The following is a 24,960-nucleotide window of genomic DNA, read 5'->3' as shown; positions in this document are numbered from 1 at the left end:
CATTCTCCGACTAGGAGATTCTGCGATCCGGGCTCGGCTTCCTCCGGGAGGGAGCGCGGGGTTGGAAGGGTTAACGGGCGGGCCGGGGGAGGGGGGGCGGTGTGCGGGGAGCGGCGGGGGCCGCGGCCGCGGGAGAGTTAGCGGGGCCGGCCCGGGTCCCCCTTCTTCGGGCGAGACCGGGATCGCCCCGGGCCGTGCCATCCCGAGTCCCCGGGCCGGCCCCCTCTTCCCCCCGGGGGGCGTAACTCGGTGCCGGGGAGCGCGGCGGCCCCGGCGGGCTCACCTGTTACTCGGCCGCGGCCCGGCGCACCCCTGAGTCTCGGGGACAGCGGCCCGGGTCGGGGACGGAGAGGGCAGGGGTTGGGGGCGCGCGGGCCGGGCTTGCCGCCGACCGAGCCGCGCGGGGCGCCCCGCCGCCGCACCCGCCCGTGCCCGCTGTGCCCGGCTCCGCCCGGCGCGGCCGCGGAGCGCACGCCTCCCGCCTGCTGACCCTCTCGTTTGGTTTCTCGCAGGCCTCTGCCGCAGACATGGAGAAACTCAGGTGAGTGCAGCGTCTCCCGGGCCGCGACTCGCGGGGCCGGGTCGGAGTGGGGGCGCTCGGGAGGGTGGGGGGGGAGGGCTCCGCCCGGGCGCAGCCACGGGGCCCGGGCTCCTCGGCGGGGCTGGCGCGGGCCGGTGTGCCGCCGTGGGGTGCGTGTGTGCGCGCCGCGAGACAATGGGGAGCCCCGCGCGCGCGGGGGCTCCTCGGCCCGGGCCCGGGGAGGCCGCGGCGGGGGGAGGTGGTGCGCCGCGAGGGCCTGCGCGGCCCCCCCCCCCCGCCCCGGTGCGCCCCCCCCCCCCCGGACTCTCGGCTGTCCTCTGTCCTCTCCCCGGGACCCTCCGGGCTTCTGCGCCCGCTGTTCGCGCCCGGTCCCCGCGCCGGCTTGGGGCCCCCTCCCCCCCACTCCCAGCTGACAGTTGCCTGGTTCTGAGCTTTTAAGTTTCCGCCTCGTGGGGGCGGGGGTGGGGGATGGAGTCCTCGCGGCTGGCCAGCCGTGGCGGGCGCGTCTTGGAGCCATTTTGGGGGAATCCCGCGAGTCCGGGAGTGTCCCCTACGGCCTCCCTCGGGGTGCTAAACTTTGAGCCATCGTGGACTGCCCCGGGCTCCCTTCTCAGCCGGCCCGGGATCAGCCGATGTGAATATTCACGACTTCCTCCTCGACTTCCCTTGGCCACCCTGACCCCCACTTTGGGAACACCCCTCCTGTGTTTTCCTTCCGGAGTCTGAGCCGAGGCGTTGTGTGGGCAGCAGGCCCAGTTCTGACTGCTAGGTTTGGGCACCATCCCCCAAGGTCTGGAGGGTCTCTCGACCTCCCCCCTCCAGCTGCCCCTCCTCCCAAGGCCAGAATCAGCATCCAAGGGGAAAGCTGCTCGTGGCCAGGACGCATATCCCCTGCGGGTCTGGGACCTAGCAGAGCCCAGGCTTGTTCCAGAACATGCCCAGGTCGCAGGGAAAGAGACCCAGCTGACCCTAAGTGCTGTGGGTGAGTTGGGAGTGTCCGGGCGGGAGTCTGGGACAGGTGGTCTCACAGAAGCCAGAGTGGGGCTGCTCAGAGCAGGGCCATCTCCTGGCCACTGAGCTGGAGTGCAGCCCTCTCTTGGTCCCACTGGGCAAGGACATTCTTGTCCCTGGCTAGGAGGAGGGAGCCGGGTCTCTTGGGTCATTGGAGCTCAGACCCAAACCCTGATGCTCAGTCTGGCCCACCTGAGCATGGCCACGGTCCAGGTGGGGCGGGCGAGCCCCAAGGAGATGATGAGCTTAGGCCTCTGACCTCAGGCCAGGGCCCTCCCTGGTACCCAACCCTGGCTGTCATCTCACCCGTCTCCCCACCTGGGATGGGTCCCTAGGAAGAAGGGACAGTGCTTAACTCAGCTGGGACTTGAAAGGTAGCATTCACGGGGCACCCCAAGACCAGCTTGGGGGAGGGGTGTCCCTTCTGTGGTTCTCTTTGTCTTTCTCTTGCTCTCCATGTCCACCCACCCCTGTGTTCTGGGCAGTGGGGACAGAGAGGACACAGGTGGGCAGGTGAGTCAGGGGGACAAGGGAGCCATCTGGGCAGACCCACTGCCTGGGATGCTAAGGGCATGGGGGGCTGAGTCCCAAAGGCGAGTGGCAATAGCCTGGGCTTCTGGGCTATTCTGGGTCCCTTGGCCTTTCACCTGAGGCAGGATTGTGGATCTGGTGGGGATGGGGATCCCGTGGGGCCAGGACACAGCACAGCATCCCAGAACTGGGGAGGGTCCTGCCCTCTTCTTCTCACCCCCATTAGTGTTCTCAGAGCTGCCTTAAGAGCCTTTCCAGACCCTTACCAGCCAGTGCAGGGACTGCCCCTGTAGGGTTCCATTCTGCATTTAGTGCCGTTTCGGGGGGCGGGGACAGGGGTCCAGGACCAAGAGGCCTCAAACAATGTAGGGGAAGAAGGTCATGGGGCTTGGGCACCCACAGAGCCAGTCTCTGGCCTCAGTTTTCTCATCTGTGAAGTGGATGTCCTAATCATCCCGTGCCGCGGCAGGGCTGTTGGGAGAATGAGGTGCCTCACCTGAGACCTGGCCCATAGCAGGGGCCCACGTGGGGGATCACTGTGGGGCGTCCGAGCCATACTTTGGTGGGTTCCCCAAGCTGGAGAAGGTGCGTTTGTGGTCGAAAGGAAGGGATCTTGGGGTGTCCTGGGCCCCGCCTCCTACTCCTAGAGTGAATTCTGCACTTTGCAGGCTGGGCCTGGGGATCTGAACTGAGCTCCTGGTGGGCAGGTCCTCCCCCCCCCAATACTCGACATCCCACCCCCACTGTGGGGCTTGGAACCAAGTCTAGCTTGGGGAAGGGTCCAGGAAAGATGTGATGAGTGGACAAAAGGAACCCAAAGCTCCCTTCGTGGGTTCCCCCTGCCCCAGCCCCTCTGCTGACTCCCCCTGCTCACCCCCCACCCCATACAGAAGCCCCCCTTCCCGGTCCCAGATAAGCTGCCAAGCCTTTCTGTCTCGCCTGTGCTGTTCCCCTGCCCAGAATGCCTTTCCACCTGCCTTCTTGTCTACAGGGTAAACTTTTTTCTCCCTGTCACCTATTCTCTGTTGCTTTTGGGACTCTCTTGCCCCTCACCCTCGAGTGGAATCATTCCCTTTCTGCGTACGGAGTCCTGCACTGGGCACTGAGACCGCATAAGACCCAGGCCAACCCTCCAGAGCAGGCGGGGACACAGGCCCATCAACAACAGATCTTCCCAGGGATCCTAGGCCAGGGACACTGGCTTGGGATATCAGGGAGGGCTTCCTGGAGGCAGGGGTCTTTGAGCCAAGGCTTGAAGAATAAATAGGAGTTAGCAAGGAGGATAGACCAGAGAGAACTCCCAAGAGGCACAAAGTCCATGGGAGGCCCTAGGACGCAGGGATGCATTCCGGGGTTAACAGGTGAGGGGGTGGGGAGCACCCTCTGGCGTGTGCCCTGAAGGGGAGCCCCTTCTAGCAGAGCCGCCCTTCTAGGGAGTTCCTAGGGGAGCTCTGCCCCCTCAAGTCTTCCATCCCCAGCGCCCCGCAGGGGCTGGCCCACGGTCATGCTCCCCCAGGTCTGGCCACCTCTGACCTGGGGTCCCGTGTCCCCTTGCCCTTGCTCCCTCAGCCCTCCTGCCTCTGCCTGTGACACTTGTATTCGTGGCTGCTGGTGGCTGCTGGTGAGTCCGGGCAGCTGTCTGTTTGCAGGGCGGAGAGGTTAATCCTCAAACCAATCCCCTCCTCCACTCTCCCCTGCACAGCGTCCCCTCTGCCTTCGCTCCTCTGCTCCTACCGTGGCCACTTTGTCTGCCGCAGGCCGTCCCCTCTGTGATGTAGAAAAGTGGGTCAACCGCCGCAGGGACGGAGCAGGTGCCCCGGAAACCAGAACTCTTCCCACTACGCGGCCCCCCTCCCTCTCCCCCAACCAGGATTTTTCAAAGTTGTGAACTGTGACCAGCATACAGAAAAGGGAATAAATATCTGTGCCGTCTAGAGATCAGGTTTAGAACGGCAGGCACCTGGGTCAAGGAGATGAATACCTCCGGCCCTCTAGGGGCGCCCCAACACCCCTCCCCAGTCCCGGCTCCCTCCAGCTCCCCAGAGGCAGGGGTGGGGGGGTGGGGGTGGGGGGAGGGCAGGTGGCTGGCATTTGTGACAATCCATTCTTTGTTTTCTGCATCCTTCTGCCACCTGAGAGCGTCTCTAACTCTCTAACGGACAGAGCTCCTTTTCTTGCCTGGTCTAGAACCTCCCGTCCACGGAGTCTTGTAGCCTGTGCTCCAAAGGCTGGCCTTCTCTCGCCAGAACAGTGTTTGCGTGTTGGCGGTGGGGCAGGGTGGCCCGCAGCTGGGGTGAGTGCTGTCCCTTTCTTCTCTGCTGGAGCAGTGGGGTTGGCTTCCTGCCTGGACCCCTGGGGACTGAGCTGCAGGATGGTTCTGCCCAGGTGCTCTGGGAGCCGGCGTGCTGCATGGTTTGGGGTCCACCCCACCCCGGGGCAGAGCTGTAGGGTCAGGAAGAAGGGGTGGCCCACGCTCCAAGTGCAGCCCAGGGTCGTTGGGAGGTCCATGGCCTCCCAGAACTTGGCATCTTGGCATCATCTTTGGGGCGGGTGGGGGGAGCACGTGGTGCTGTTTCTCAGGGCGGGGGGGATGCTAACCGCACTCCCCTGGATTGGTGCTCACTGGGGGCTCCTCTTCTGTAAGTTCTGTACGTGTTTTCCCACCAGGCTGTCTGACCAGCTTGCGGGTCTTCTTGGGCCAGGTCCTTGGGCCAGTCACCTCCCAGCGGCCACTAGCTTCCCACCCTTGAAATGGTCCTGTGATGAACAAAGTTCTTAACTTTTTAATTCGGTTGAATGTTTTCGGCTTGTCCTTTCGGAGTAAAGGTTTTTGCCCAGGGACCCCCCCCCACAATGTTCGCGTCGCCGCTCTTTAATGTACTGTGATGATTGGTGCTTGCTGTGGTCGTGCCCCTGCCAATGGCCGCTCTCCATGCTGGGGACGCTGTGGGGAAACACCAACCTGGTGCCTGGACATAGAGACAGACAACACGTCGTGGCGGAAATGTCCAGTCCCACTGACCTCCTCTCCCATGACTCTCCCCTCCAGCCATCTGGCCTCCTTGCCATTCCTCAAGCACATCGGACAGGCTCCTGCCCCAGGGCCTTTGCCCAAGCTCTTCTTTTCGACCTGGAACATTCTTCCCCAGATATCCATATAAGTCCTGCCTTCCCTCCTTCCACATCATTTTCAGATGTCAGGAGGACATCTGGTTTCCTGACTGCTCATTCCATTCATAATATCAACCCCCCTCTCTGCCCCCCCGCCTTGATTTTCCCTGCCACCCCGATCTCCAGCTGACTAGTGATTTGCTTTATTTTTTAATCTTGCTTATTACCTGTCTTCCCACTCCCCTGTCCAGAACACCAGTCCACTGCTGATCTCCAGTGTTTAGAACTGGCACATAGTAGGTATTCAGTAAATGCTTTTGGATGAGACCATACTGTGGCAAACAGTGAGGAAGGAGGAGCCGGACAGCCACTCCCCACTCTTCACAGTGCTCGAGAAGGAACCTCTCCCTCTCTTATGCCCCCTACCCGACTCCTGGGGCCCTCAGAGAGTAGTGTTATTTATTATTATTATTTTATATCATCCCCTGGGAGGCCCTCAGAGCTGCAAGAGCCTCTGGTGGAGGGATTTGGCCTCAACGGGGGGGGGGGGGGTCCTACTGAGACAAAGAGCAGGGACGGGGGGCTTCTGGATGGGGGCAGGAGCCTGGGGCAGGTGGGAGAGTGGCACCCGGAGGCAGGTCTTAAAGGTGGGCAACTTCCTCACGTGGGGGCTGAGCTCTGACCTTCCCAGGATTCTCCGCCTCCTGCCCTCCCAGCTGTGAAGGATCACAGAGCTGGACGGCTCCGGGGAAACTGAGGCCAGAAAGGGACTCGTCCAGATCTCTGGGGCCAGGAAGGCCACAGCATCCCCAAGCATCAGGACGGTGCCCAGTTGGAAGAGGCCTGTCTCTGTCTGGACCAAATGGTGCAGCCCACCCCCCTGGGGATGCCCATGACTCCTGTCCCCTCAGACAAGCAGGCTTCCCATCCTTCCTTCCAATGTCCCCCTCCTCCAGGCCACAGCAGCACCCTCCCTGAAGCCCAGAATTGAGGACACACCTCTGACAGCTCCAGATCCCCGCTGCCCCCCTCCAGAAGACCCAAACTCTTGTGTGGCACCCGGGCCACTTTTAGTGCGTGGGTGCTCCCCCCACTGGTCACTCAGAGGTGGCCTGTCCTGCCTCCCTCCACAGGGACCCCTTCTCCCATCTACAAGTCTCCAGTGCCTTGGCCCTCTGGGTTGTCACTCTTGATTTCATTTGCTCATCGATCGTATGCTTGACAAGTATTTATTGAGCACCTACTGTTTGCTACAGGCTGTCGTAGGCATGAAGGATACAGCAGTGACCAAAAACTTCCTCTCATTAGGGGAGACCGAAAATTTTTTAAAATAAATACCACAGTGACCAGTGCTGTGGAGACCAAAAATGTCCCCAGAACAGAAGGGCAGTGAGTGTGCTGGGGTTGGGGCAGCCCGGCCTCGGAGGCCACACACAGGGAGGCGATAGCTGGGTGCAGGCCTGAGCAGGAGATGGGTCACCACAGTCGTGGGTGGGGGGAGGGGGAGAGCTCCAGGCAGAGGGAACAGCACGGGCAAGGTGCAGAGGAAGGAGATGTCCTGTGAGAAATGGGGACAGGCCAGAGGAGCTGAGCAGAGTGATAAGGAGGCCAGGGAGGTGAGGGGGACTGATGGAGGCTCCGGCTGAGTGGGGACGGCCGAGGGCTGGCGAGCAGAGCCATGGTGGGATCGGCTCTGTGTGGCCGCAAGGGGGCAGAGCTGGGAGGTCAGGACGGGGGCAGGGCAGGGACCAGGAGAGTCGTGATGGCAGCTTGGACACCGCCGCCCCCCTACCCCGCCCCCCCCGCCAGGCAGTGACCATGGAGGTGGGCAAGAGTTCTGGTGTATTCGGGAGGAGAGCGGACAGGGTCTCCTGATGGGTTGGATGTGGGGTGTGAGGGAAGGCAGGGCATCCAGGACAACCCCTGCGTGTTGGGCCAGAGCAAAGGACAGAGTCATTGTCACCTGCGATGGGGCGAGCTACAGGGGGAGAGCAAGTCTGGGGACACAAAGGCTGCTGTCTTACCCATGGGTTTGGGGTACCCCTGCTGCATACTTGCTCTGGGTAGCCCCCTGTCCTGGAGGCCGTCCGCATTCTCTGGACATGCCAGTGGCACACAGTAGGTCTCGCTGGGGGACTGAGTAACTGAATGAGGGTAATCTCAGGGAGCCGTTTCCTGGAGGAGGTCACGGTGGTCACAAGTGCCCACAAGCGTGTTTTGAATCTGAGGCCCAGAAGGGCGGCTCCTTCCCGCCCGGTGGCGAACACCCACCATCATTTCTCCCCTTTTCCTCCAGATGGGGTTTGGCCTCCTGGGGAGTGTCTCTCGCCCTGGAGAGGTGTGTGGGGAGGGGAGAGGAGGGCGGGGCGAGCCAGGAGCCCAGAGTGGCAGGGCTTGGAGGGAGCGCAGGGTTGGGGCCCTGCGGTGTTGGGGTCACCACTAAGCCTCCCACAGCTCTGATGACCTTCGTGATCCCCAGATTCCAAAACGCAGGCCCTCCCACCGCTCCAGGTACCATGTGCCCGTGTCTGTCTGCAGCGGCACGCCGGCTGGTGGAGGTGCAAATGAGTAAAGCCGCTGTGGGGTCCTTGGTGGGCCGCCGCGAGCCCCATCACCAAAGTGTTGAATGGTGGCGCCTTCTCAGCCGGGGGGCTCGCGGGCAGAATGGCAGGTGCTGAGACGTTCATTTGGGAGCCCTTCATTGCCTGTGGGGCCAACCCCATGGTCATTCCATCCATCCGTCCCCCCGTGGGCACCCCGACTCTGGGTGGAGAGCAGGTCTGGCCTCGGGGCAGGGGAGGGGTCTGGGGCCAAGTGTGCACGGTTCCGCCTTCCAGGCCCCCCAGTCCAGAGTAGGAGACTCATGAAAGAGCAGACGCGCAGTGTCCAGCTGGGTGTTAGGAAAGGGGGGGTTGGGCAGGGGATGCCCAAGGAGCCCTTATAAAGCGAGGGGTTCTGGGGGGGCTTCCTGAGGCCCCTGTGTCTTGCCCCCCCCAGAGGCAGCCTCCTTGGGCTCCCTTCCTGGCTCAGCAACAGGAGGGACAGCCCCAAGCCACAGCCTGGTGCCCCAAGGGAAAGGACCAGACATGTGGCCTGCACTCAGCTCCTTCGGCCCGTGTCTCCCCGGCCAGCACTGAGTCGGCCCTTCCCCCCAGGCCAGGGATCTGGGATGCACCCTGGCCCCCTGCCAGGATGTTCTCACCTTCAGACCTTCAAGAAGGAGAAGGAGGAGAAGGAGAAGGCGGTGCTCTCAGGAGGGGGAAGGCTCAGCCCTGCCCCTGTGGGCTCCGTTGGTCCAGTAGACTGAGAATGAGGACAGGCAGCATTCCCACAGAGCAGCGAGGGAAAGGGGCAGTCCTTAGAGGGTCAAGAGAAGGTGGTTTTCGATGTGGGAGAATGCTCTGGAAGAGAGAGAGAGAGACGCTGGTGGCCAGGGAGCAAGGGGGAGAGTCACTGAGCTGCACCCAGAGGGGGTTGAGGGCTGCTTGTCACGCCAGCGGGCGGTGCCGGGCATCCGGGCAGATGTGGGTAGGTGGCTACACCTGGCCGGGGACATCTGTGTGAGTTCCCTCGGGGCGGCTTCGTTTCCTCAGCGGGGCGGAGGGATGGGGAGGCTGAACAGGGAGCAGAAGGTGTGAAGTCGCAAGCGGGCGGGAGAGGGGATGGGCTGGGAATGTGAGACGATTGCAGGTCGTTCTGTCAGATGAGCACAAAGCGAGTCCCGACAGGCAGCTGTGTGGTTTCCTGCCCTCCGTGGAGAGGCGGCCTTCACCAGGCTGGGGTTTGGCCCCAGCACTCCTGTGATGAAGGGAGAGGCAGGGAGGGGATGTGGAACCTGGTGCCTGGGGACCAGACGGGTGATGGGGGAGGGGCGTCACCCGGCGTGACTGGGAAGAGAGTGGGGTGTCAGAAGTGGGATCGCTGAAGGCAGCCAGCACTGGGCTGGGCGTGGGGGCCGGGCTGGGTGCCCCCCACCCGCCCGTGGGGCGCCGGCCCTCTGCCACGCCACCCCCACCCCCGGTCATCATTGCAGCAAGAGTTTTGCATTGCCACGTGCCGGCCACATGCCAGGGACCCACGTTGTCTGCCACTGATGGCCACCTCTTTAGGGCCCAGAGTCCTCAGCCTTCTCCTGGTGGGCCTTTCCGGAAAGGAAGTGTTGAGATCGGGACTGCCCAGAGGCCGTGGGCTCCTCCAGTGGCTGGCCGCCAGCCTCTGCCATGGGCCTGGTCCGGCACCAGGCTCTGGGACCCTGAGGAGGAGGCGCAGCCAACAGCCCCTGTACCCAGACAGCACCCCCTGCACTGAAAGACCAGGACCAGGATAGCGAAGAGGGCATGTGACCCAGCTGGAGGTCTGGGAGGGCTTCCTGGACGAGGTGAACCCAAGAACCAACGAGCTGGGAAGGGGTGTGCTGAGCAGGAAGGACAGCATGTGCAAAGGCTCGGGGTAACTTGCAGCCACTCTGTCCACGTGCCCAGGTCACCCTGCCATGTCCCAGCCCTGGACACCCCCTGGGTCTGTCTAGCCTCCGAGGGCTCTTTAGGTCACAGGGACCCCAGCTCCCGGCATGTGGTTCTGCCTTGGCAGAGAGAGGGGGACGCAGGTGCTGGGCTGCGGGCACCTGATAAGGTGAGGAGGACTGAAGCGAGAGGGGGCAGTGGAACAGCCACGTCATCGGGGGCCGGGAGGACGGGGGAGGGCAGGGATGACGCTCCCACTGGGTGACCTTAGTCAGCTGGCCAGGAGAGAGTAGGACCCGGGCAGGCGTTGAGTTCAAGGAGTTCCTACGCCCCCTAGCTTGAGCTGGTGACCCCTCCCAACTATGGGCCCCTAGGTCAGCCCCGGGACAGTCCCCTCTCCTGGAGCATACGCATGGGCACACACACGCGCCTGCGCACATGCACATGACCTTCCCCGGGACCTTCGCCAACAGCTCAGTGACAGCGGTGACAGCCTGGTGTGGGGTCCCCATCTCCATGCCCCCGGTGCTGCTGGTGCCCTTGCTATGGAGGCCAGCTGAGGGCTGTCGGGGGGCTCCGTGTGGGCATGTCTGAGGCCCAGAGCCATGCTGGCGGGGCCCCGAACTCCTTCCCTTTGGGCAGAAGCTCCAGGACCCAACAGGAAGCTGGATGGCCTGCCCTGTGGGGCTCCAGGCCCACATGTCTGCCCTGGACCCTGCTCGGGTCACCTCCCCTCTTGGGGTCCAGGCCCCGCCTCCATCAGGCTGACCACATGAGGCAGCGCTCACAGGCCCTCCCAGGAGAGCATGCTGCAGGGGAGGTGGTTGGAAGAAAACTATGGAGCACGGCAGTTTGCATTAAAACTGTCATCTCCCTGTCAGGGGAAGAGCAGTTGACCTGGCATTGAATCCACGTGACCTCAGAGGGACCCCACTCCTTGATCGCCATGAACCTCAGTTTCCCCATCTATAAAATGGGTGCAGTGCACACCTCCCTGTTGGGGCAGTCTGAGACCAGACAAGCAGCTTTACACACGTGCCTGGGGCAGGCAAGCCCTCGGAAGGTTCTGGAGATGTTGGTTGGCCGTTCGCGCCCCTCAGGAGGGATCCAGCCAGGGTGGGCTCCCCAGAGGCACAGAGAAAAGACTCTTCTGGGGCTGCAGGAAAGTGGGGGTCGCTGAACACAGGCACAGGCTGGGACAGACGACAGAGCTCGGAGGCAGGAGAGGGGACACCAAGGTCCTAAAGGGATTGTCTCTGGCTTCTCCTGGGAATCCCAGGTGCAGTGGGACATCCTGCAGACTGCGCTGGGCGCTGGGACAGCCGGCGAACACGGAGGGCGCGTCCCCCAGGCAGGCCGGTGAGCAGATGCTGCCCCCTCAGGACTGAGACAGAATGGGGAGGGCAGGCTGTGCCAAGGGCCTGGGGCTTGAGGGAGAGGAGGGGCAGGCCCGGAAAAAAGCTGGGGGCGCATGTCCCCAGCCGAGGGGGCAGCAGGGGCCAAGGCCCTGTGGTGGGAAGGAAGGGGCTCCGGCTGGTGCACCATCCAATGGCCAGGCTGAGCAAGGGGGCCAGCACCGGGAGGGGAGAGCCCCGCTGAGCCCGGGGTTTTTGCTTGGGATGGGCGCAGGTGGGGGATTTTGACCAGAGGTGGCCCATGGTGTGGCTGCGTTTCCTGGTGTGCCATTTGGCTGCTGGGGGGCGGGGGGGGGGGGGGAGATCAGGATGCAGGGGGCGTGGGGGGGTGCGGGGGTCCCTGTGCTAGAGACCTGTGAGCAGCGGCCGATCCCTGCCCTGGGGCCGGCTGCCCCAGCCGGGGTGTTGGGGGACCCCGGGTGTGGAGGAGTTAACCCGGAGCAGGAGGGAGATCGGTGCAATCCGGGCAGAGGGGACATGGGGACAAAGTCACCAAGACGAGAAGCCGCCTGCAGCACATGAGCAGTGACAAGCAGTTTAGGGCTCCTGGAGCGTGACTGCTGGGTGGGGCCCGAGCTCCGCGAGCCGGAAGACAGGCTGTCCTGGAAGGGGGTGTTGGGGGGGCCCCACCGGGACACTGGGGCCCTGAGGCTCCTTCAGACAATGCGCCTTCCCTTGGCCTCTGCCCCGCCGCCGCACCTCATCCCCAGAAAGACTTCGGCCCTCCAGGTGCACCTGACCCAGTAACCTTGTCAACCCCGAGGAGCAGGGAGGATTTTCTCCCCGCGGCCCAGGGCTCCCGGAAGTCACATGCCCTTCCTCCCCATGCCCAGCATGGCACCTGGTGCCGTAGACGTGAAGGGGAACAGAGAAGGCGAACGGCCCAGGCCAGGGCCCCAGGCGGCCTGAGCGATGGAGGAAGGGCGTCAGGAGGTAGTCACAGTCTGATGGGGACAGAGGAGGAAAGAGAGGGAACTTTCAGAGAGCAGGAACCAAGGAAGGCTTCCCAGAAGAGGTAACATTTGAACAGAGCCTCGCCAGAAAAAGAGGCTCTGGGCACTGAGAGAAGCGAGGACCACTGCCTTGATGGTGGGGGTGAGTGAGGCCACATGTGTGGCATCAGACAGGAATGGAGAGGGCCGGTGTCCTTTCCTGCAGGGAGAGGAGGAAGGGGGCCTGGTGTGTGGGGGCGGGGGGCCCAGGTGTGGCTGGGTGTGGCTGTAAGCCCCTTCTCCTCTCCCTGCACCCTGGACTAGTCAGGGGCAGCCACACTGGCCGCAGCCACCCGGACGATGGGGAGATGAGGTAGGAGAAGCGTCCAGCCCCTCCGTGTCCCTTTCTCTGCCTCCTTCCCCTCGGACCCACCGCCCTCTGAGCCGGCCAGGCTGACCTCCCCACCAGCTCCCTGAGCAGACAGACATCCTGCTCCTCCCAGCTGCCCCGCTAAGGCCCAAGGTGCCCCCCAGGACCACCTGGAGGCCCATATGGTCAGGTAGCCACTGTGTCCCACCTGAGGACACCCATGTCCCTGAGGGGAGCCCGGGGCCACCGAGGCCCCAGGAATGCAGGGCAGGCCGGCTTCTGCAGCCTGGGCCAGCCTCTGTCCATCTGTCCACCCAGTGGTCACCGGGCCCTTCAGCCAGCATGGGTGGGAAGGAGGCCTTGCGTGCCCAGTGAGGGGTGTCACTGTGACGGGTCCTCCCCGGGGCCACGGCTCTGCCACACCAGCCCCCACTGGGCAGCCACTGGCCCTGGTGTCAGCAGGCATGGCCAGGAGAGCCCAGCGGGAGGCTGTCGATTCCCTCTTCTGCTGTCCCTCCGCAGGCCTGGGGGCGGGGAGGATCTCCCTCCCTGCTCCTGTCCCCTGGCACAGATGCCCTGGGAGTGGGTGGCAGCCTCAGGAGAGGGCAGCAGATCTGGGTCTCCTCTCCTCCTCACCCCAGGCTGCTGTGTGATCATGGAAGAGATGCTTAGCCTCTCTGGACTCCCGTTTTCTCAGCTCTAGGTTGTGGAGGGTGGGGGGCACTCCCGGCCTCAGGCTGGGAATGAGACTTTGTGTCAGAATAAGAGTGGGTTGTCAGCAAAAAAAAAGAGTGCCGTGTGTGACCAGAAGCGGTGTGAGGGTCAAGTCACAGCCGTGCCCCCGACTCACTGGGCCTCCAGGCAAGCCCTGCCTCTTCCCTGGGCCTCAGTTTCCCCACAGACCCCAGCCATCCACTACTCTTCTGAAAACTCACCTGCCAGGAGTCCCCCTGCAGAGAGGCCCTTTGGAGGGAGGACTGGCTAAGGGCCGGGAGGGGGACCCCCACAGACTGGGCTGTGGTCCAGGCCCCCAGGGCAGACGGGCGGCTTCCGGGTGTTTCCACGGGCACAGGCCTGTCCTGCCCCTGCTCTGTTCACTCAGCAGCATTGGGGTCATTGGCCAAGGGTGGACTCTGGGGCTGGAATTTCAAAGCCTGTCCACCCGAGACCCAGCCAGGGCCCTGCCCCAGCCAGGGCCCTGCCCACCGCCCCTCCTTCACAGAGTGCTGGGGCCCCAGCTCAAGAGACCAGGGTCAAGGGCAGCCCATCTTACAGATGGGGACACGGGGGGCTTCCGGAAGTGGCGACCAGTGAGCGGGACACGGCCCGGGGCTGAGAGCTTCCCTACTTCCCCCTTGACCTGTCAAGTCAGCCCTTGAAGTCTTTTTTCCTGATTTCTCATCACTACAGGAAATGTGACAGATCTAGGGAAGTATAGAGGAAAATTCTCAGATTACGTAGAACCCCTCCACCACCACCCATGACAACGCTCACCCTTGTCCCCTGCTTTACTCTTGGCGGGTGTGGATATACGGATCTTTGGAGACGGGATCATAGTGCTCTCTCCACACCCGCGTCTCTCAGCCTGATTTCCGGGGCTGCGGCCTCCAATCGGATCTCTGCTCTGGCTCCGGGCGGGTGAGGCCACCAGAGCATCCCTGGAGAGACTGCAGGGACCATGGGCGGGGTGGGGCACTCCGAAGTGGACTTGGCTGGGGCGCCGATCAGTGTCCTGGTGACCCCGCACAGTGGCACCAAGCAGGGCAGGGCAGACCTGGGCCCTTCCCACATCTGTCTGACCGATCCGCTTCCCTGCAGCCCGCCCGCTGCCCAGCCCACACAGGCCAGAATTGGGCGAGAAGGGTCTCAGGGAGGGTGTAGTGGGCTCTGCCCTGGACCCCTAACTTCTGCCACGTCCTCGGCCCCCAGGACGCCCCTCCCCTGCGTGAGCCCATCACAGCCTCCGAGCACAGGTGGGGCCTGGTGTCAGGCTGTCCCTCCACACTCCTTGTCTCCTGGGCTCCCCACCCGAAGGGTCCCGCCAGGTGGGACCCTGCCCCCATGACTCTTCCCCGAAGCTGAGACCACGAGGTAGGCCTGCCGGTGGTGGGACGCAGTGCCACACCGCTGGGCTCCGGCAGCCACGGCAGGCAGGTGCCACGGCTGGGCCCCCCACTCGGGCTCCCACACCCGCGCTCTGACACCTCGCTAAGGAGTTCTGCTGCCCGGTGGGGGGCGGGTTCCACGCCTCCCTCTCTCTGTGCCCATGGTGGGCCCGGGCGGCCCCCACCCCCACTCTGAGCAGCTCTGTCCTCTTCGCCCACAGGCTGCGCAGCCCCTGGGTGCCCTCGTGCGTCGGGCAGCCCCGTGTCCTGCAGGGCCGACTGGCCAGGTCCTCGCCCTCGCTCTGGGACAGGTAACATGCCTGCTGTCTCCCTGGTTCCTTGGTGTCTCTGCGTCTGTCCCCAGACATCCCTCCCGTGTCTGCGTCAACTCACCCGAGACAGATGGGGAGGGGCCACGAGCTCATCCCCACCACACCTTCCTGTGGCATCCATCTCAGAGACGAGGCCCAGAAGGCCCCCACAGCCCGCACCCCCTGCCCCCCGCCAAGCACTCTGTCCTGGGGCTCAAGCCTCCCCCGAGTGTCCAGGGAGGGCTCCTGGGGGAAGGCGGGGTGAGAGGTGCTGCCCTGGGATGAGGCCCGCACTCATGAGCATTAGTTCTTCCCTGGGAGGAGGGAACACGCTTCCAGGGGATTCTCATGGGCCAGGAAGTGACTGGAAAACAGCCCCTCCCCCACACGCACCCTGTCAGGTTAGGTGCACGTCCTGATGAATTCACCAAGACACAGGGCAAAGCGAGGTGACTTCACCAGGCTGCAGGCCCAGTGCCTGGCTGGGGGCGTGGCTCTTACCTGCCGGCCTGGCTCTGGCTGGTCTGGTCACAAAGGCTGCCTGCGCCCTCCCTGTGTTTCCGTTAAGGGGCTGTTTCCAGATGTCACGGCCTCCTAAGTCAACTCCTCGCTCAGGGGGAAGCAGACGCCCCAGTCCCCGAGTGATTCCCCCAGATTCCCAGGAGCCTGGAAGCCCCGGGTGCACACGGCGCTTGCCTCTGGTATCAGCAGCTGGGGCAGTGCATGGACCGCACACCTACCCTAGCAGCACGTGGGTGGGTGCCTGCACCCTGCTTTACAGATCTGGAGACAGAGGCCGAGGTCAGGCAGGGCTCAAGTCGATGCTCAGGGAGGTGGGGGAGCGCTGGCAGCAACAGGGACACCACCCAGGTGACCGTGGTGGACCCAACCCGGGACCAGCCCCCGACCTTCCTGGATCAGGCCAAGGAGGGCATGTGTCCAAAGCTTCTGCATAGCTGGTCATCGACACTCGGTGACCAGCTGTGATGGGCAAAGGGTGAGGAGGGGTCACCACGGCCTCTCGGAGGCTGACTGGGGACTGAGGGTGGCTGTGCCCTTCTCAGGGGTGGGGACCGCCGAGGGCAGGGACAGGCAGCACTGAGGCATGGAGCGTCAGGTGCCTGTAGGCCGTGGATGTCTGGACGGCGTGGGGGGCGGACCAGAGAGAGGCCTGTGCTAGAGATGGAGCCATGGGGCGGGGGCTCGCTGTGTGGCCCGGCAGGGAGGAAACTGAGCCTGAGATGTTCAGGGAGGAGCTGGGTGCGAACAGGGCCTTGACGATCACCCGGGCAAAGCCGAGGGGTCTGCAGACGGGATGGAGCCCGATGGCAGAGATGGGCAGAGACGGGGTGGGCGTCTGCTGTGATTGAGGGCTCAGAGGTGTGTCTGGGGGCGATGAGGGGCAGGAGTCAGGGGCCGGGGATTCTATGGTCTCAGGCCTGGCCGGGGTGGGGCTTGGGATGGGTGAGAGTAGTGTCTGAGGGTCGGTGGGACGGAGCCACCCCAGTACGTCTGGAAGGCCACCAGGTGCCATGAGGCTCAGACGGGCCAGCTCGGTGCAGCGGTCATCTGGTGAGGGGGAGGCCTTGACTGGGTGCCCCCCCCTTCCAACCCTGTCGTGCGCTTGTCTCACCGCGGAAACGGTTCCCTCCAGATGGTGGGTTCCATGGGGGGTGGGGGGCTGCGCTGGCCCTTCCCACGGCTGCGGGGGCCAGGAATGGGCCAGGGCCGGAGAGGAAGGAAAGACCGTCTGGAATGGGTGGGACCTGTGGCCAGGTCACAGCAGGGCTGTGCCGTCTGCATGAGGGCGGGGTCCGTGCTGGGGTTGCGGGCGGGTTGCCATGGTTGGGAGGGAAGGTCCCCGGCTGCAGGTGGCAGGGTGTGGCCACTCAGGGGGCCGCCCCAGTGGATGGCCGATGCTGTCATCTCTTCCCAAGGGGGCAGACCCCTCCTGCACCTTGTGACAGAGGGCTGTGGGCCCACAGCCTCCCCAGGGCAACTGACTTCAGAGGCCTCTGCCCCACCCCCTCCCCGACACTACGCCTGCAGGGGGTGGGGCTGGCTGACATGGAGAGTCCCTCAGAAGCTAAGAAGCTCACCATCCCCCTGGGCAGAAAAGCTGGGGGCCAGGACCATCTGGGATCTGTAGCTGAAGGGTGGGGCAGTCCAGCATGCTGCCTGGAGGAGGCGGCCAGACCCGAGTGGGCAGCCGTGGGCACTGTGCTGCGGGGCTTTCCTGGATTATTGCTGTGCATCTCCCTTGGAGTCTGATCCCTGGGGGGACCTACCCCACCCTGCTCTGAGGTTCTCGAAACACAGGCAACTTTTTATTTTTATTTATTGAAAAGAATACGGACGTGGGCAGGAATCCAGGAGTATGTGATGGAGATCAGCTGGGTGTGCGCCCGTGGTCACCTGAGTGGCTTACACGCTGGGCGGGAGGCTGGAGACCGCCTGCTCCCTGGTGCCCTCACCCGGGTGTCGGTATCGGAAGTCCTGAGAACGCGGGCTCTTGCTCAAGCTCCCACAACACCTCTGGGCAGAGTCAGAGTTTTCAGCGGTCACCTGCGGACTCCCCTCCACCCCCTTTCCGCTGGGCCCACAGCAAAGGCGCCAGAAATGACTATTCAAAACGGTATTGGCTCCAGATTTTCCCCTGGGGGTGCACAGTTGTTCCAGCAAACAGTGGGCTTGCTTGCCTCCCCACTCCTCTGACCACGGGCACCTCTCTGGGCAGAACTGTTCTCAGAACCAGGGCTTTGCGTCCACAGGGCAAGATGGGGGCAGTCCACGCTTCGCAGGGGGAAGCTGAGGCCTGAAATGATAGCGGGCAGCCTGGGGTCCCATGGCAGTGGGGACCAGCGGCAAGTTGGTGTACAGCAGCCCACCCCATGACGCCAGGCTGGAGTTCAGCTGCGGGCCGCACCTCCCTGGTGGGCTTCGTTGGCCTTGGAGCCCTGGGCCCGGGCTGGGGGGCCCTGAACAGAGCTGGAATCGCAGCTCCACTTATGGCTGACACCCAGCAGACACACTTGGTGCCCGGCACCTGGCTGAGTGCTCAGCCTGAAAGGGGGACGCACATGAGTCCGTGTGTGTTTCGTAGTCTCTCGGGGCTTCGTTCCTGTGCAGAGTAGCTCCCCACTGCCCCATACCGCGCGTGGCCACCAGCCTTGCCCCTCCTGCCTTTTGCCTGACTCTAGAATCAAGAGCATGCTGTCAGTGGGCCATTAGCCTGCGTCTCTGTTTTCTGGACTGGGGTCCCAGTGTCCTGGCATGCTAGAGGAGCCCAGCGTCTGTGGAGAAATCGGAGCCTCAAGAGCTGGGGCTGGGGCTCTGGAAGGCTTCCTGGAGGAAGGGGGACGGCGAGCAGACCAGGGCTGTGCAGAATTTCCGAAGCGGTGTGCAGCTAGCTGGCCACTGGGCCGAGGCTGCCTGGGCATGGGGTACACAGCCCGTCCTCTCCCAGTCCCGGAGGTCAAACAGCCGGTTTGGGGAGGACCGCTGGCCCTGAGCTCCCCCACCTGGCGCCATGGAGGAGCTCAAGGGTGCGGCCCCTGCACTCTGTGCCAGCCAGAGCCAGCTCTGAGTCGGAGAGCCCGGGGGGCTGATGAGCACTCTTCAGACCAGGGTCCTTTAAGCCGTCCCAAAGGCTCGCCAGGTTGGGGCGGGGGCGGTGGCTGGGAGGGCCCGGGGTCAATCGCTCCTCCAGGGGGGCTGCGCGGGCATTTACTTAGGGCGCCGCTGGGCCTGACCGCCTCTCTGACACCCGAGGGGCTGGGCGCCACCGCGGGAGGGGGGTGCGGCGTGCGTGTGTGTGGGTGTGTGCGCGTCGTGCGCACCCGCGTGTGGTCGGGCGTCGGGGCGCACGCGGGGCACACCCGCGGCTGGCCCGCTGGGGCTCGGCTTCCCGCGCTCAGCGCCGCGGCCCGGCCCGCCGCCGCGTGTCGTTGCAGCGCGCTGCAGGAGCAGAAGGGCGAGCTGCGCAAGCGGCTGTCCTACACCACGCACAAGCTCGAGAAGCTCGAGACCGAGTTCGACTCCACGCGCCACTACCTGGAGATCGAGCTGCGGCGCGCGCAGGAGGAGCTGGAGAAGGTCACCGAGAAGCTGCGCAGGTACGGGGGGCGGGGCCGGGGCGGGGGCGGGGCCCGGCGGCGGGGGGCGGGGCCCGGAGTCTGCGGCCGCCAGGGGAACCCCGCTGGCTCCGGAGCGAGGGTCTCCGCTCACCGCCGCCAAGCCGGGGCTCGGTGAGGGCGGGCTCCTTTTCCGAAGTCGCACTTTGTGCCAAGAGCGGCTGGGTCGGGACTGGACTCTGGGTCTAGCTACCGCCGGACAGGCTCTTCCCAGGCACCTCTCCCTTGTCTGTTCATTCCTCTCAGTTAATCTTGGGGGATGGGGGACAGCAGCACGACACAGGTGCGGCCACCTGCAGTCCCCCCCCCCCCCCCCGCCGGCCCTCTGGGTCCCCACCCACTGGCCCCTGGGTCTCTGAGAGGAAAAACGATGTCTAGCCCCGGAGATGGACCAGTGGTCCGGGACCGTTCCCTTGAGCAGCGTGGCCGCAAGTGTTGGGCCAGGTGTGCCGAAACCAAACTTTTCTAAAAACTTGGTTCTTCGTGTTGAAGGCATTTTCCTAAAAAGTATTACACACTCTCCAGCCTTTAGGAAGATAGCAAAGAGAATACGGAGTTTGCCCTTGGCTCGGTTTATTCTAAACATTGATAGGGCCTATAGGCTGGGGCTGCCCGGGGGGGTGGGGAGGGGTTTGCCAGGAGGGCTGTTTGTCGGTCCCTGAACATCCCCCTGCTCCATCTAGTCGAGAGGGAACCAAGTTTAGGCCGTTCAGTCAGACCTCCATTAAGATCTCTCCTCTGCCACTTACTGCTTGAAGCCCCTCCAGCCTCAGTTTCCCCATTGGTAAGACTGGGCGGGGGGCCCACAGTGACCCTCCACCCAGGCTGTCAAGAGGATGGACACCCCAAATTCCCTTCCACCCTCACACTACATGCCGTGGTGGGAACACGGCCCCTGATCCCCACCCAACACCTCGAGGCGGAGTGGATGAATGTGAGTGAACTGGCTGGGAGCAAGGACGGGACAGAGCCGCTTGTGGGTACAGGCCTTCCCTTCCCATCCCAGGCCTCCTCGTCCCTGGCCCAGGAGAGCCCTCCGCACAGTAGCTTTCTGCTGTGCGCAGAGGTGCAGGCACACCCGGGTGGGAGCAGGGGGCGGGCGTAGGCGGCCTGTGCTCAGCCCTGCTCTGCCCAGCCGGCTGGGGGCCGCAGGGGTCACGGGCAGCCGGGCCTGGCACCGCAGCCTCCGCACTGTTCCAGGATTCAGAGCAACTACATGGCGCTGCAGAGGATCAACCAGGAGCTGGAGGACAAGCTGTACCGCATGGTGAGGGCCCCCCACCGGCCGCCCCGGCCCCGCCCGGGGTGCCCCTCTCGGAACCCTGGTGGCGAGCCACCAGCCAGGCTGTTGCCTGTGCAGGAGCTGCTCACAGGGCTTCTTTCCTGGCCTCCATCCCCCAAGTCCCGTCCCCAGGACCAGTTTGTTGCAATGCACGGGTGGGTGCTCTCGGGACTAGGAAGTCGTAGGGTTCCAAGCTGCCCCGTGAGCCTCCTGTGTGAGCTGGGGACAGGGACCCCCGCTTTAGCAGTTGGCCTGGAGACCCAGACCTGGCGGGACGGAGGCCTGAGCTCGGGCCCTGGGTGAGCCAGAATGATATTCGAGCCCAACTGTGCCTCCTGTGGGGACGCCCCATCTTATGGTAAAGAATAGAGGGGAAAGTCCCGCTCCTGGCTCCTGCGCGGGCAGAGACCCTCCGGGAGACGCTCTCACCGTCTGCAAGTGCGGCCTCTTTTTTGTGTTGATTGGGCTGTTGGGACCCCAGTTTGGAAGAGAAGGGGACAGTGGCAGAGACGTCCCCGTCCTGTATGGCTGGTGTGTGGGGGAGGGGCTGGCAGGCTCTTGCACCTTCCCTCACCGAGAGGACTTCCCACTCCTTCTAGTAGGTTACGGGCTTATTTTGTTTCTGAAAATCAGAAATGGGTGTTCGACCTTCCATCTTAGAATGCTGTCAGAGCCCAGACAGCGCGGCCTGGGACCCTGGACAAGGGCCCTTGCCTTTCGGAGCTCAGGTGGAGGCTGAACGAGAACAGGTTCAAGGCAGGAGCGGGTGCAGTGCAGGGCCAGGGCCAGGCTTTGTGCTGAGGGCAGACTCCCCTCAGACCCAGGAGGAGGGACTACTGTCCCCGTGGTGTGGGTGAGCAGGAGCTCAGGGAGGCAGTGACTTGCCCGAGGCCGTCTGGCTCGGCAGTGGTGGGAGCACAGGTGAATTCGAACCTGGTGGTCGGTGCTCCCACTCCCACTCTCCTTGGCCTTGCAAACCCCTCATCGTTATCGACTGCAGGAGGCACCCAGGAGGCCTAGGGAGCCACTGGGCTCGAGGCCCAGGCCTTGGCTGACCGGTGACCAGCTGCTTCCCATACCCCTCACCCCTCGTCCCAGGGCCAGCACTATGAGGAAGAGAAGCGCGCACTGAGCCACGAGATTGTTGCCCTCAATAGCCACCTGCTGGAGGCCAAGGTGACCATCGACAAGCTGTCGGAGGACAATGTGAGTGTTGGACCACCGTGACCCCTGGGGACCCATGGCCCCGTGGCCTCCAGGCTTCAGGGGCTGGCACAGGCAAGGTGGGAGATCGGGCACTGGGGGAAGGACAAGGCGACCTCCCAGCGGAGATATACTGCCAAGGGTATTCAGGAGAGACCCTCTGCTGGAAGGAAACGGGGCTCGAGGGAGCAACTGGCCCATATCATTCCGTTCAGGGAGAGGCTTCCTGACCCCAGGTTTGGGGCGTGCTCACTCCGGCCCCAGCCAGCCTTCGTGGGCGTCAGAGCCGTGTGGCTGCCCTGATTGCAGGGGCCCCGTGAGATGGGCCCAGCCCCACTCGGAGGGCACCTGACAGCTGGCCACACATTCACTAAGGAGTGTCTGCTTCCGCCTGGACCTCCGAGGCGGTGAGATCATGGTGTGAAGGACACAAAAACTCTCCCAGCCCACGAGCAGTTTGCGCCCGAGCAGGGGAGGCTGCAAACCAGACAAGACGCAAGCCGGGTCGCGTGTTGTGAGTGCTCTCGGCCAGCAGAGGACGGCCCTGCAAGAACAGCGCAGGGAGCTCCAGGGGGGCGGGGGTCCCAGGGTTTGAGGTCAGAAACAGAACAGGAGGCCACACCATGCAGGCTTCTCTAGGAATCTCGGGGGTTTGGGTTTTTTGTTTTGTTTTTTTTTAAGATTTATTCATTTGACAGAGAGAGATCACAAGTAGGCAGAGAGGCAGGCAGAGAGAGAGGGAAGCAGGCTCCCCGCTGAGCAGAGAGCCCGATGCGGGGCTCGATCCCAGGACCCTGAGATCACGACCTGAGCCGAAGGCAGAGGCTTTAACCCACTGACCCCCCCCCCCCCCCAGGTGCCCCTCTCGGTTTTATTCTGAATGAAGTAGGGAGCCATGGAGGTTTCTTGAACAGAGTAACATGACTAGGACCTATGCTTTTCTGGGCTCACTGAGAAGACAGCGGGGACAAGGTCCGCAGCAGAAGGCTCAAGGAGGCAGCTGTGGCAGCAGCCCAGGCTGGCAGCGGCTCGGCCAGGATGAAACCCGTGGGGTGGGGAGAAGGGCTCAGGTTCTGGTTCCGGTTCAAAGATGGAACCCACTGCATTAACAGAGATTTTGGACGTGGGGTGTGGGGGAATAGAAGCGCCTAGCCCAACTGCAGGGTTCAGAGCCCGAAGGAAAGAAGCGACCTGCTGTCTCCTAGGGGGCCGCCTGGGGAGGAGCAGGAATGGGGCTGGAGGGGGCACGCTCGGATGGCAGTGTCTGGAGTTGAGGGCAGAGACAAGCGTAGAGATGCGGTGAGATGGCCGAGGAGGGTGGGCACAGGAGGGGGAGGCCCTGCATGGGGCCTGGGGCCATGCTGGAAGTCCACGGTGGGTGCGGTGGCAGACCCAGGCCAGCCAGCCAGTGCGCACAGCCCTCTGAGGCCAGGGCCAGCCAGGGAGCTCTCGGGGAGGGGAGCGTCCAGTCTCTGCTCTCGGCCAACTGTGTCCTTCCCAGGGAGCTCGAGGAGACGTTGAGGCTGGGGACCCAGTGTCTCTCCACTTTGCAGGCCAAGCTGGGGGCACAGACGGTGGAGGTGGGGGAGCCTCCAGGAATGGGGGACGGCGTGGGGGGCAGCGGGGCCGGTGCCTTCCACAACCTGTCCGAGCTGCAGGATACCTGGTCCCAGCTGAGCTGAGACGGGGAAGCTGGCGGATCTCGGGGCCCGTTGGTGGACCCCGGCTCCCCGTGAGGGAGTCCTCCTCATGGTGGAGGGCCTCCAGGACGGGGGACAGGCCCAAGCACGGGCACGTGCAACAAAGATGACCTCAGAGCCTCGCCGATCCTACTGTTTGCGTCTGTTTTCAGCTCCGGAGGCTGAGCCGGTCCCGCCCCACCTCGGACCCACAGGCCCTCTGCCCCACCTCGCCCTGCCCCTCACCCAGCCCGGCAGCCACCCCCATAAGCAGGCCGCACTTCAGGAAGGGGGCTGTGGAGCCAGCAGAGACGCGGGGAGGCAGGGGCTGCAGGCACATTCCTTACCACCGGCTGGTGCCGGCCCTCTCCGCTGTGGGCGACGGGGGTGGGGGGGGGACAGGACAGCCATGCTCTCCACGCCCGGGGTCTCTGGGAATTCAGGGGCCACTGGAGGCCCTTCTTCCTCCTTGGGGGAGGTTCCCGTCTGGGGCGGCAGCGGAAGGGCCTGGCAGGGCCCTCTCTGTGCACCAGCAGCTCCAGGTCCGAACCGAGGCTCCCCCCAACACCCCCCACCAGTCCAGTCTGCAGGCGAGCACGTGAGGCCCCTGAGGGTCCTTGTCCGGCCTGCTGCCCAGCCAGCTGCCCCGCACCTGGTCTCCGTGCTGGCCCCGGGCGGCGGGGCCCCGCACCAGGGGCAAGCCTGCACCAGATGGCCTCCCTTGTCTTCTAGGAGCTCTACAGGAAGGACTGCAACCTAGCGGCCCAGCTGCTGCAGTGTGGCCAGAGCTACGGCAGGGTCCATAAGGTGTCCGAGGTAACGCCAGCCCTGCCCCCGCGAGGCTGCCCTCGCCCCCCAGGACGCCTTGGGGCTCCAGTCCTACAGGCCCCACCCCAAAGCCACTTCTCCCCTTTGAGGGGAAGGCGCCACGTAAGCCTGAGCCCCTGTCCTCCTCTGTCCTGCAAGGATCCTGGCCTTTCTGAACGTGGTGCAGGGTCCCCCCAACCCCGACACCTCCACACCCAGCTTGGACGGCCTGCCCGTTCCCCGTGCTTGCCTCGGGGGGCTGCTCCTTGACCCTGCTCCAAGCTCCTTGTCCACGGAGCACTGAGGGGGCAGTGACCCCCGTTTGAGCCTCGTATAAACTCTAGGCTTTGGTTTGGGCACCATCACTGACAGTGGCCATTTCAGAGATGAGAAAACTGGCTTCACGTGGAGTGACTCAGCCAAGGCCCCAGGATCCCCTCCCCCCACCCCACCCCCCCCGCCGCCCCGCCAGGCTGCCCCAGGTTCACGCATTGCCCTCACCCTGGCCTCGGCCCGTGTACCCTCTCCCCTGGGCCTGGGCCGCACCTAAGACACTCACAAAATGGATCAAACAGTAGTGGGACGGCCCCACGGGGGACCTGGTGCTCGTGCAGAAGCCGCGGGGCACCTGGCCCCCAGTCTGTGTTTCATCTGAGTCTGTCTTGTTCAGGAGCACCCAGGCCTCATGACCCGGTAGGGGGTGCCCCGACAGACCCTGGGGCCGGGAGAGCAAGCAGGCCCCTCAAGTAGGAAGAGATGAAGGTGGCTGCAGCCCCACGAAGGGCCCAAGTCAGACCCTGGTTCCACCTTCTGGGCTCTTCAGAGCCCGGCCGTTGTAGGCTGGAGAGACAGAGGTGACCAGGGGGTCCTTGGGCGAGTCTCAGGAACCTTCCCCAGGAGACGGTGCCGTCCAGAGTCCTGGGTGCTGGCCCTAGGGTGTAGTTTGAGAAGCCGTGGCCGGGTCCCTCTTCCCTCTGTGCGTCTCTTGGTCACGGCCCCAGCCACAGGTGCCGGGCTGACTGCTACCCCGTCCCTGCCCTCCCCCCCCCCACACCCGACCTGTCCC

The 24,960-nt window shown here is 64.1% G+C and overlaps 1 protein-coding gene across 5 annotated transcripts in view; it reads left to right on the top strand.

Annotated features, from left to right (window-relative positions):
• Nucleotides 1-24,960, top strand: part of BEGAIN (brain enriched guanylate kinase associated) — a 45,842-nt gene that overhangs the window by 17,071 nt on the left and 3,811 nt on the right. For 3 of the 5 annotated variants that reach the window (XM_046010038.1, XM_046010037.1, XM_046010036.1), the window contains 6 exons: nt 513-541; nt 14,701-14,790; nt 18,744-18,905; nt 20,124-20,190; nt 21,304-21,411; nt 23,820-23,903. In XM_046010038.1, the coding sequence (XP_045865994.1) occupies nt 528-541; nt 14,701-14,790; nt 18,744-18,905; nt 20,124-20,190; nt 21,304-21,411; nt 23,820-23,903 (525 nt within the window). In that variant the 5' untranslated portion in view covers nt 513-527. Of the gene's footprint in view, nt 1-512; nt 542-14,700; nt 14,791-18,743; nt 18,906-20,123; nt 20,191-21,303; nt 21,412-23,819; nt 23,904-24,960 lie in introns of those variants that run through there. The other 2 variants (XM_046010040.1, XM_046010039.1) reach the window with 1 other exon arrangement.

This window comes from Meles meles, chromosome 6 (genome assembly GCF_922984935.1).
Source record: "Meles meles chromosome 6, mMelMel3.1 paternal haplotype, whole genome shotgun sequence".
NCBI lineage: Eukaryota > Metazoa > Chordata > Mammalia > Carnivora > Mustelidae > Meles > Meles meles.
This window is presented reverse-complemented; position numbering and strand designations above follow the sequence as displayed.